General features: G+C 34.0%; 1 protein-coding gene across 6 annotated transcripts in view; it reads right to left on the bottom strand.

The window, feature by feature from the left end:
• Nucleotides 1–13,170, bottom strand: part of LOC125681192 (protocadherin-11 Y-linked-like) — a 36,759-nt gene that overhangs the window by 727 nt on the left and 22,862 nt on the right. For 3 of the 6 annotated variants that reach the window (XM_056157224.1, XM_056157223.1, XM_048921160.2), the window contains 3 exons: nt 4,862–7,909; nt 2,155–2,301; nt 421–581 (listed from right to left, as the gene is read on the bottom strand). In XM_056157224.1, coding sequence (XP_056013199.1) covers nt 447–581; nt 2,155–2,301; nt 4,862–7,597 — 3,018 coding nt within the window. In that variant the 5' untranslated portion in view covers nt 7,598–7,909 and the 3' untranslated portion in view covers nt 421–446. Of the gene's footprint in view, nt 1–420; nt 582–2,154; nt 2,302–4,861; nt 7,910–9,045; nt 9,183–11,980; nt 12,100–13,170 lie in introns of those variants that run through there. The other 3 variants (XM_056157225.1, XM_056157226.1, XM_048921161.2) reach the window with 3 other exon arrangements.

Raw genomic sequence — 13,170 nt, 5'->3', positions numbered from 1 at the left:
GAAACACTAATCCTGAATGCACTGACTGCCCTACAGACAGGTTTTACTATTTGATATTAACGGATTGTTATAAAATGTGCATATTTCATAGGATTTTCATTATGATTAAAGTCTTACAGATTATCGACAGGTTATGTCTTGCATATCAATCTAATTCACCAATTTCAATAACTCAGTCAGATACTTCATAATAAAATAAATCTATCAGCATTATAATTATATTCATAACACTATAATCTTTTTTTTCCAGATCTCTTGATCTGAAATTTTGAACATATCTGACTGAAAAGTTGATGTCTAATAACTAATGATTGAAGAGAAAGAGAGAACTGTTTGCTACTTTTCTTCATGAAAAACTTTAAAACTACTTTCACACAAAAACTAATAGACTTTTCAAACTAAACACACACATACACACACCTCTAATTTCTCCCTCTGTTTATTGACTAGATCATTACGCTGGCTCTGTGTAAGTCTTCCATGCTGCCGCCACGCCCACTGTCTGACACAGTTATTTCCCCTGATCCATCACTGTTCGTGTCTTCAACACCTGGTTTCTTCAGCGATAGAAAATGCCTGTTCTGAAACAAATAATTGTATAGTTAGATTGCATAAAAACATAATTTTATCAGAAATATCAGACTAACGAATTGATGGAAACTATTTTAGTACATGTATAATATTAGACATTGAGAAATTGAATTGGGCAATAACTTGCTCATTTCCTTTTCCTTTCCCAAATGATCATAACCAAGATTAGTAACTCAGAAGACATGGGAACATTAGTGAATGCATTATAATCAATTATGCCTCAAAACATACTAAAGTAATTGATTTTATCAAACAGGAAAAATATCTTGTGAAAATCAAGAAAACCACTGACAAATGATTCGTGTAGCCGTCACAGAGCCGAAGAAAATCTTAGAAACCAACTTAATCAGGAAAATTTGTCCCAAGCCTTTATCCTGATTGTATGATCATCATGTAAAGGCTACCTCACTTTGTCTGAACCCACATGGATTAACTTGTTCCATTGTGATACAAAGCATCTAATCAACATATCAGAAAACAAGGCCAGATACCCATAACACTTTTGATGCCCTGCTGGGAAAATGGGCTATTTTCTGCAGACCCCATAAAAGGTGTTGGCTCTGCAGTTTTACCCTGCAAGGTGGCATCTGACCGATTTGGCCCCTCCCCAAGGTGTGATGACAAAAGTCACCTGTTGGTTTCAGAGCAGAAGACACTTTGGGACACTTCAGTCATATGACCTTTTCATGCGACACAATCATCTTCCCTTTCTTTCCATCTGACAGAAATTCACAGCTTTCTGTTCAGATCCTTTTACAACATTCTAATCATGCCAATTTTTTTTAATCTGACAATCTGCTTTTTTGAAAAAATTTGGTTGTCACTAGAAATTGCATTCTTTCAAGGTCAAAACCCTGTCAACTTCGTGTTAAGCTGATCTGATTGAAAATATGTCCAGTGTATCCTCAACACATGATGCATTACAAAATAAACAGCATCTAATACTAAATCAAATATTTGAGATATCCATATTTACTCTTCCTTTACATTATGTAAGACAGTTTCTGCATGATCTGATCACAAGTAACACCCCCACACAACACACACCCCACCATTAACCTGGATATGTGCCATTTTCAGATTCATATATTCATTTTTTTTGTTGGTTTTCGCTTGGACCTCAAGGGAAGATTTTTTGTTTGAATGTCCACTAATTAATTCCATGACTGGGATCAGGTTTACTAATTCAACAAGACAGTCAATATTTGTATAGTGCCTGTCATAATGTGCTTCAATTGACATTTCCATTCAAAGCTTTCCAGTGAAATTTAACAATATTTGATACATCTTACACTCAAATGACATTCAAAATATTAACATGTTTTTATCATTTATTCATGGAAACTTGTGGCAGATATCCATTTGCTCGCATATTAGTCCAAACTCTATTGTATGTATAAAAAAAAAAAAAAAAAAAAAAGTGTCTTCTTTTTTAAAAAAAACAAAAATAATTATAGACATTTTCTGATATTTTGGTTGAAAAAAAGCCAACCCATTAAATTGTAAGCTTAAAAACTTAGCCATCTTTTAAAATATCTGTTTAAAATTAAAACATTTCCTTACCTCATCAGGGTGATACATATGTGGTTTGTTACAGTTGTTGATTAGCTTATGATGAAAGTTAATGGATGCCAATCTGTTTAATTCCTTTTCATGGAAATCGGAAGGCTTCTTCTCCCTCCTAGGACGGGGTGGTGGGGTGTCTTCAGGCTAAAAAAAACCCAAAGGTAATGAATCAAACTTCAAAATTCATATTTTTTTCTACATTCAATATGGGAATGACTTTTCCATCATTTCACAATTTTAAAAACAGCTAATATTTTATATTAATACTACAGTTGTTCTAAAGTCATTTGGGTTCACACCTGTGTATAACTCCAGCTGTACATGCTAAACTCCTTTCTTTTAAACAGATTATGTCATTAAATAAATGAATTTTTATTGATTTCCTATCGATAAAGTGGGATCTGTTTTGGTGATCATTCTTTGCCATTCAGAGGGTGGTAATGGCTTGACACCACACAGGTGTATGTGTTTACATGACAACCATCCCTCCACTCAGCTATGGGCTTTACTCCCTGATGATTAAAATTTGGACATAATTGTTCACAAAAGATGTTCAATATCAAGGCCCTGGATCAATATTACCTGGCCCAAATTTCAAGTGACCGCCATTAATTTCCAGGACAATAATAATATCAGTTCTGTTAATGGGGTACCTATCAGTAAACACAAAACCAGACATGATACTTTTCAATACCTGCACTTGAGTTTAAACAAATTGTCTTTCTAAATATCAAAAGGCTAGTAATGTAGCAGGTAAGCAGTTCATCACAATGTAATTCACATTTTGAAGAAGAATAAACCAAGACAGGTGAAACAATTTACACACTATCTGTTTAAGGAAGAATAGACCCACATCAGGATCAAACAAATGTTTTAAAAGATTGTCTAAATACATCACAAGTCAAGTCCTTTAGCTAATATTCTCTATTGAAGAGTAGAAAGAAGAACATTCTTAATTACAGAAACCTGATCATGCTTGGCATGTTAAAGGGGCTACATTTCATTTTAATCAGTTTTACTTATCAACAGCAGCGATTTCTGAATGTTTCTATCAATGCGGATCTTGACAAAATCAAACACAGACATTCGCTATCTGATTGATGTGAAGAAATAGTGTTTTAATCAAGGTATTCTACACATTTTAATTGAAAAACTTTCACCATTAATTCTGTGAAATATTGTATACATGTTCTACTTCCAAAATGATTATTTGACGAACTAGAAATTTTATGATCATTAAAGCTTTCATGATACCTTAGTTAGATCGAAATTTATGGGGAAAGGTGGATGCATGGGCCAACAGAAAAATGAGTTTTGATGGATCTTGATATACATAATGTAAATACATGTATCACACTGTTACTATTCCACAGACCAAGGTGTTCTTTTAAATCTTGTCAAAGCAATCTCAATGTCTTCTAAAAAAATGTTTTCTACTATTTTGTACAATTAAGAAATAAATTTCATTTTCGAAAATACATGAGGGTATGAACTGTGATGCTTCAAGCCAGCATACTTCATGAGGTGCGTTAAAACGGTTTACAGCTGCAGAGCGTTCAGAAGGAAATGACTAGCATTACAGTTTGTAAAGATATCAAAACAATGGAACGTAAATGTTATATATTGACTGAAAGTAAATAATTTATTTTCCATTCTACAATATATGCACTTAATTTGTTCTAATGGATCATCTAACATCAAATATTGAAATCTTGGTCAGTAAAATGTCCCTAAAAATTTCACAATTTTTTTTTTCCATTTCATAAATTATATATTAGCTAGAACCAAAATGACTCCAAACAGAAAACAAATCAAGTGATAGCTGTTGAACAAGGAAGTCAGAATGGAAAAGTTATCCATTAATTTTGCCAGTTTTTGTTACTTCTTGTGTGACAGGGGTGATTTTTCTTTTGGGTAGGACACATGTTTTGTCACACGGAAGGGGGATGTTGTAAGCCTTGCCTACAAGTAGTGACATAAAATGGCTCCCAGGATCACCATTACAACACCATAGCCAACAAAATGGTGCAGCAAACACAATTTTTGTTTGTTTTACACAAAATAGACTATAGTTTCTAGCCATTGGTTGTTTTTCTTGCTTCTTATTTAAATCAGTTATACTGTAACAGGAACTTTTTACTACCAATACAGGGTACCTTTCCTTTTTGACAAAAATTCTATTTTTCCCCTTTGAAATGTGATGGAAAACTCTTTAAACTGGAGAAATACCCTTTACCTAAGTCATTTTCTATTAGAATCAAAGTCCATCAATGTAAAATTATTAAATGATTGGGCATTTATACACGTGTTCTGAGATTTTATAATCCAAGAAAGGTTGCCCCTGAACCCTTTCCCCTGGGAGCTCATTCCTGGTTTTCAAAAAAAAAAAATCCCCCTTCAATATGAAATGGGTATAATAACATCTAAAAGCTGGATAAAGCCCTGTGTAAGTGTTAATTATATATTTCTTGCATTTTGATTCTTATATTATAAAACTTTATCCTGCTGGACTGTATTACACAGGAAATATTTTTTTTTAAAAATTTGGGACATCTAAATACATTGAATTCCTGAAAAAATCAATTTTTCAAAAAGAAATTTCATATAGACAGAATACATCATATTAACAGATGTAATTGACAGTAGATGTTTTAAGTTTATCAGTTAGTTTCCTTATAGATTTGACATTGTACCATCAGCTTACCTGACTACTATAAGGAGAAGGCTGTTGATTTGCATAGATGTGTTGATTGGTGGTTACAAAGTTATTATGACCAGCATCGCGACCAATCATAAAAATCCCAGAATCCTGCTGGTCATCTGATGAAAAGCTGACCTTCTTCACTTCCTGAGATGTAAGATTATTATTGTCTGTCAGATAAGTTTTATGAGAGTTTTCTCTTGTCAGGCAAGATTTTTTAGAGTTATATTGCACAGAGTTGGGAATTTGAAATTCATGCTGGTCATTTGACTCCACATAGGAAAGTCTTTTACGTTTGTTGTTATCCACCCTCTTGATTAGGAAAATGGTCACTAATATGGCTAATGAAAGCACAATTGTCACACAAGCAATAGTGATTGCTATTAACACATTCTGTCCAATTTTCTGCTCTGCCACTGACGGAATGGCATGATATTCTACAAATAGCCTCACTTCTACCCCTGTCGTCAGTGGCACAGCCCCATGATCTGACACATCGATAAACAGAGAAAACTCCTTGATATCGAAACTTTCAATCTTCCTGGATAAATAAATTTCTCCAGTTTTTGAATCAATGTAGAACAGGTTGTCATCATCCCTCTTCACGATGCTGAATTTCAAAGCACCATTTTCCCCTTCATCGTTGTCGTAAGCCTCCACCCGTGTAACAATAGAATTGGGTACAGTGGTGTGCGGAATTTTGATAGACTCGTTTCCTCTTAGAGGAAACTTGACTTGAGGGTACTCGTCATTTTCATCCAAGACTTTGACAGTGACTGAACAGGAGCTGTTCTTGGGTGAAACACCTCTGTCCATTGCCATGATAGTGAGAAGATAGGAGGACCTCGCTTCACGGTCCAGCCTTCTGTTTGTTTTGATTTCTCCTGTAGATGGGTTAATAGAAAAGGGTATGCTCTGGTAGGAGAAGGGTATAGTGTACACAATTGCTGCATTGGACCCAATGTCTTTATCAGTTGCCGTCACAGTACCCAAAACAATGTCAGCATCCCTATTCTCCATCACCTGGAATTCGTACCTACTTTGGTTAAACGTTGGGTACTCATCGTTGTCATCCTCAATGTTCAGTTTCACAGTGGCTGTGGCAGTCAGAGGAACCGGTGATCCATTATCAGACGCATACACCTTAAATATAATGAAGCTCTGAACCTCTCTGTCAAACTGCGTCTTGGCTCGGATGATCCCAGTGCTGCCATCAACTTCAAATTGAGTGCGGAATTTCGACTCAATGGAGTAGCGCACTTCAGCATTGCTTCCTTGATCACTGTCGGAGGCAGTCACCTTGGTAATCATCTGACCCGGGTCTTTATTTTCAGTTATAGTTGCATTGTACTGCTCTCTGTCAAACTTAGGTTCATTGTCATTCATGTCCAGAACCTGCACAATAAAGCTTTCAGATTTGTTCTGTTTTGGAACACCATCATCTTCACAGTTGACCTTGACTATATACTCAATGTTCTCCTCCCGGTCCAGTTCATTTGACACAATGACTTTATACTCCGTGTTGGAGAGATTGTGGAGTTGAAATTTGCTATGGTTGACTGTACAGGTCACCTGTCCATTCCTTCCTGTGTCTCTATCAACAACAGCCACATAGGCGATGACAGTTCCTTTGTTTGAACTCTCCTTGACTTTGCCATCAGAAAGGAGGTTGATGTTAATTTCTGGTGCATGGTTGTTGACATCAACCACATGGATGTTGATGAAGGCTTGGCTACTAAGGGGTGGGGATCCATGATCAAATGCAGATACTACAATCCTGTGAGGTTCACCCGAAGTGAAGGTCAATTGTTGAATGACCTTGACCTCTCCTGAACTGTTGTTTATTGAAAATAACTTCTGGCTTTCTCCATTTGGGTTTGTTGAAAACTGGTAATGCACAACACCATTTTGTCCTTCATCATCATCTGATGCAGATACCTTCATAATGTTGGTTCCCACAGCAATGTCCTCCTGTATGGTAACATTGTATTGAGAATAACTAAACCGAGGCTTGTTATCGTTTATGTCTGTTACAGTAATAGCAATTGTCATGGTGCTCGACCTTTGTGGAAGGCCACCATCTTTTGCCACTAAGTACACTCGATAAGACCTCAATTTTTCTCTGTCCAGTTTCTTATTTAATACCAAGTTCACTTCAAGTGTTTCATCAATTTTGCGACTGAGTATCAATCCAAATGTGTCGCTGGATGGATCCAAAATATACGTTTTTAACGAGTTGTTTTCTCCCATGTCTCTGTCTACAGCACTGGAAAGTGGAAATGTAGAATTTATGGCAGCATCTTCTGAAATTGACAACGAGGTAGAGTTTATGGGGAATAATGGTGAGTTATCGTTTCTGTCCATGATGGAGACATTTACATTGATGGTCCTAAAAAAAGTTCCACTGTTAGCACCAATCCTCAATGGAAGAACACATATTTTCATAAAGGGACACACAGTTTCTCTGTCAAGTTTTGATTCCGTTTTCAAATCTCCCGTATTTTCATCAATTTGGAAAAGATCCATGTAGGCTGAATCAGTACCCACACTGAGAAAGCTGTATTTGACATTGGCAAGAATAGATGGATCAATGGTGGAAGTCAGGTTGCTGTCTTGAGCCACATTGCCAAGAAATACAGGAGGCAAGATTTCTTCCACAACTGTGTATGCAACACTCTGACACTGGCAACCCAAGATTCTCCAAACCACAAGAATCAAACAGGGCAAGATGGAGGCCATAATTGATTTCTGTTGTTGAAATTGGTGAATTAATGGTGTTAATCAATTATTAACAAAGTCAAACACAGTCATGTCATGTTGCCATTCTGCTGTCTTCACTAAATGACAGGCCACCAAGACATCCCGACATATATAGTGTTTTAATTCTTCGGCTGGGACTGATGTTGCATCACAGAATAAACATGGAAGGAAAATCCCTTTTATAAATTGTCCATGATTCCGTGCGGCTAATTTTTGGTAATCCAATTGTTATCTTGGCGAATTAAAGGCAAAATGGATTGTTTCCAATGCTTAGCTTTGAGAATTTACGTCCTGCAAAATAAGAAAAGAAATTGAATGAAAATATTGACATTTTTGGTAGGACTTGTGACATAAGGTTGGATGGATAGAAACAGGTAATCACAGGTTAATTGTGGCACACCTGGGGGGAAATCACTATCTACCTGCCTCATCTCTCTACTTCACTCAATCGAGCAATGTTTTAATATTTGGTTGTTTTTTTTTCCACATCCAAGAAACTTTCAATTAATGCATTCTGAATACATATATAGATATTGAAGATATCGAGTAAGATTTCCACTCATCTGTGTATTAAATCAAAATATCTTGTTGGCTGACTTTTACTATGGTACTACAAAGTAACTCTTTTAAGATTTCTACCTACTGATAAACAAACTTCCTGAGTCATTATTGAAACATCCTTTTATGAATCAAGTATCATATTTAAGTCTTGTTGCCTTATTTTTGTTTTTACATTATTGAAAGAATTAATCTTTACAAACACCCTTTGGGCTAAAAAATGAACTTGAAAGAAAGAAAGAAAAGAGCTTTGGTTTATAATGGGAATACCTAAAGGGACATTTACATATAAGGCCATTAAATTTTTTTGAACATTATTTTACAGCTCTTGCTCTCTCTCTGAACTTGATTGAATATTTTGAAACACTGACAATTTGTTGAATATAAATTAAGACAATACATGTATTATCAATAAACCGTCAAAATATATACAACTTCATGATAAAATTAAACAAATTCTGACATGTTGGATGAAATTACCGTATGCAAATCACATTTTTACACCCCAATTCATATTTATTTTACATCAATTAATCCACAAGGATGGGAAAATATTAAATTAATTTTTCGATTTTAAAACATATAAATAATTATTTTATACATGCATGTACAGAAATTCTGCTATGATAATATTTATTTTTTCATCTGATGTATATTATTTTAAAAAATCAAAGAGGTTTTTTTAATTGAAAGGAAAAGATTCTTAAATTTTAAATAAGTTAATCAATACTAGAATATCCTAAAATAATGCATTGTGAATCACTAAAATTAAAGAATTCCAAAATATTTTAAGTAATATCATAAACATGCAAACATGACAATTTTCTAAAGGATTTCAATTTACTAAAAACTCATTCATTTATTCATACCTGTTTGAAATTGCAAGTGAAAAAGATATAGCTCCCACAACAGAAACATGTGTGAGTAATTAAGTCCCAAGTTTACATGGTGAAGACACTGCCTTGGATGGTTCAGGAATATAGCTGGTGTATAATGATACCTGTCTACTACTGATCTTCCACACACACAAGTCACACTTTAACTCATTCAACAATACCACCTCTCAACCAATCAAAACGCTTTATCCAACTGCCCCTCAGCCATGCTCTTATCTTATCATGTCAATGTACCCCTTTGCTAATTTTTAAGAATCTTGAGTAAAGATTTGTATGTTTTTTGTTTATTGTTGTTTTTTGATGTCTTGATAGCCTACCAGTTTGTTGTTTTTTAAATCGAGTAGGTGACACTGACATTTTGGATAGACATAATTACATATGTTACTCAACCCCCATCTTCCCTGTCAACATAGTGGCATTTTACAAGGACGTGTAAAGTTGACATTTGGATTAAATAAATAAAATGAAATTTACACTTCATTTAAAGGTTTTTTATATCAATGTAATGATAGAAATGGAATTCAATCAGCATGTTTTATCTATCTTCTGCATCAGGAAATGACAAGTTTATGACCTTGAATTACATCACCTAATTATTTTTTTTTATTTTATTTTAGTTTTCATGGTAAAATATTATACATTAAAAAAATTTCAAAAAATTTCCAACTTGAAAATTATGAAGAAAACCATTTCACGTGTTAATTCACAACCGACTAAATATGAAATCAATTAAAGTAAATATTAGAAAAAGGAGTTCGGAATATTATGATTTTCAGTGAATGAAATCTTTACATCAATGAATATATTACATACTACATGTGTAGTGATCTCTGAAATCACAGAGAAACAGATGATAATGTATGTTTCTGATCAACTGATGCTTCCATTCATACTACTGACCATAAATCAAAATTTTACAAATGATATTATGATGTAAATGGCAAAATTTACATTTACAAGATGAATTCATTTCCTAGTATGGTATTGTTAACATCAAATGACAGGAACGTTTGCTGTACAAATAGGAGGCATGGTATAATTTTTTAGAGAGAAAAAATTAATATTTAAAAACGTATTTACAAATCAAGGTGTTATTACAAGTTACAAAGATGTTGGTGTCTGGCAACGTGGTTATAGGACTGGTCCTTAACATGACAGAAAAGTAATTTGTGATTTAATGAAAAATAATGATAGATTAACAAAAGAATCAAGCTTTTCACAATATGTGGAAGAAAGTCTATAATATTTGAAAGATTTTTTGCTGTAATATAGATACCACGACTTCTGTCTGATTTTTTAAAACCCAAAACCTCATTAACATCCAAGATCCATCCTCCACAAATAAAACGGCCTACTTTGAAATTTGATCAAACATTGATCTTTTCTGAATCATTTAATGCTCACAGGGACACACATTTTTCTGTAGCAATATTTGGCCCAGGTCAACTTGGATCCTGGTAGATTTTCTTTGACAATGACACTTTCTTCTTCAGCCCTGTTTACTCAGTACTGTTAATTACACACTGCACAAGTTTACATCTAAGACAGGCCAGAATGGCAGTCACACTCCCACTTTGTAGCCTGTGTGTCCAACCTGAGATGTTTGTCCAGTGATTTATTTAAATATTAAGTCTGTAATGCCATTTAATTGGAGAATATTAGACAATATGTATGTTCCATTCACTTCCTTTGTCCTCACAATTAGCTCCCTCTGTGTTTTGCTGTTTTACCAATTATTGTTTGTGATAATTACACACCTGGGCAGGTGAGAGGTTTACTTATGATCAACCTGTCTTCTTATAGGGAAACCTTTGATGTCCCACAGTCATACAATCATCCATATGGTCTCAAAGTCTTATTTTATTTTCACTGCTGATGGGTAATTAAACACCACATATATTATATGAATTAATTGATCCAATAAAAGGTTAATCCCATACAATCAATCAAAATGATTGCAGGATAATAATGTTACATAGATAACTTTATATCACATTATGCATTCACATATATACTAATGATAATTTCAAAATCAGTGTAATTTTCTATTTGATGCAAAGAATGTACAAGTGTTAGAATCCATTTTGCTGAAATATACATTCTTTTTAAAAATAATGAATAATTACAATATGAAAATTGACATTTTGAAATCAGGTATTAAAAATTTATACATCTGAAATGGACTTTTTATTACATCTGTCAATAAATGTGACTATCTTTTGTTACAGTGAATTAGGAGCCACGCTGTGCCCTTGACTGACTAATTAACTCTACATTAGCATGGTGGGGCGCAGCACTGGCCATCCTCATGGACTCCAGGTAAATCTAATCATCTGTGTGCCAGGTAAAGTTCCAAATCCTTGATACCCTGACCATTATCATGGTCATGTCAATACCCAGAAGATACAGCTCATAGATACCATTATACCACAAATCTACCCCAAACTTGGCAGAGGGATTAGTGCTCTACTCTAGAATCATTCAATCCCTTCTCGACTGAAATGTCATTAAATGATAAAATCTTGATTTTCTGGGTGAAAGGGTTGATGAAAAATAATTGAAACCTTGAACAAAATGAAAAAAAGGATTATCAGTGGTATAAAATATTCGGATTTGCAATGAAAAAAGTTTTAAAATACAATTTTAATACTTTTCACCAGAACACGAAATATCTAAGACCTTTGAATAAGTTGAACATGACTGAAAATAGCAAAATTCTTTTTTAAAAATCTGCATTAAAAACCCATCATGCACAGAGAATCTTATATAAATGCCAATGGTTTGAATATCAAATCATAGCCCGGGTGAAATTCTTGTTATCTGCTATGACAGTCATTTATTATATTCCTAATATCAGTTCCACCTGATTCCCGTGATATGTGTAAATACATCCTATTACTAGCATTACCTAAAGTCAATACAAAAGTCTCCACTGCTAGAATAATTCCTGAATCTCGGCCTGGTAATCTTCGGATTCTTATAGATGTTCAGTATCACAAACACAAACGATCAATTTCAACTTATCTCATTAACTGATATGATATCCAGCATTTGGGCTTTTAAGAAGAAAAACACCTATTCAAACCCTGTATCTTAATCTGTTTGTCCACATATCATAAATGCACTCTCAGATCTTGGAGCCTGTCACCAAATGTAAGCAATGATGATTGGGTCTGTTTTAGGGGATTACGAAGAACAGATTACTGTATTTGCAAAGGTGTTTTGATCAAGGGAATAATCATAATCTTACTTTTGAAAGGGCCAGGTTTAATCCATGTTTGTAATCCAACGACAAGGGGTTTAAAACAAAATGTTCAAATTGTGCTCCATTTTAATCCAGTTTAGAGTTGAATGGCACAGGTTTCCTGATTGAGATCACCTCAAATTCAGTACTAGTATTGTCATCAATAAAAAATACAAGGAAAATGACAGATTGGAGGGGGTTGAGTCATTGATCCACCTTAAGTATCTTAACAGACTGGGAGAATTACAGATGATTGAATAGTCAAAACTGTATATTATTTACTGAAGAGTATACAAATATGTATAAAAAATGCAAAACATAAAAACTTCTTGTATGCATTAATAAAGCGACATTCATATCAGAGAGAAAATAGCATTTACCATGAATTGCCATTCCCTGAAATGAAATGAAATGTTCATAATCATAAGTTAATGATCTGTGTATTTCAAATATTTTCATAAGGAAAATGTTGTCTTTTTATCTGTTATTAAATGGAACACTTTATGAAATTTGCACACTTAACATTGCGATATCATTAAGATGGCAATCGTGATAGCTGCAGTGATTAAATTGTCAACCATTTCGAAAACTGTGATTGACATTATTTAATTTTGGATAAGGATCTTATATTTCTTTACAGAGATAAAAATCCGACTCACAGTTCCAATCACTGGTGAACATTCAAATTGAAATGTAGTACACAAGAATCCGTGCAAACTATATAAGGAAACTATGCACAGTAATTTAAAGTAACAGATTATTAAGAAATATTAAAGGGATCCCTAGTCTACATTTTGTCAGGGTCTCAGCTTTTTATTTCTTTATTTCCACTTTTTGACAGTTGGAATGTGGAC

Source organism: Ostrea edulis, chromosome 2 (genome assembly GCF_947568905.1).
Source record: "Ostrea edulis chromosome 2, xbOstEdul1.1, whole genome shotgun sequence".
NCBI lineage: Eukaryota > Metazoa > Mollusca > Bivalvia > Ostreida > Ostreidae > Ostrea > Ostrea edulis.
The sequence above is the reverse complement of the archived record's forward strand: the minus strand, read 5'-3'. Positions and strand labels throughout refer to the sequence as shown.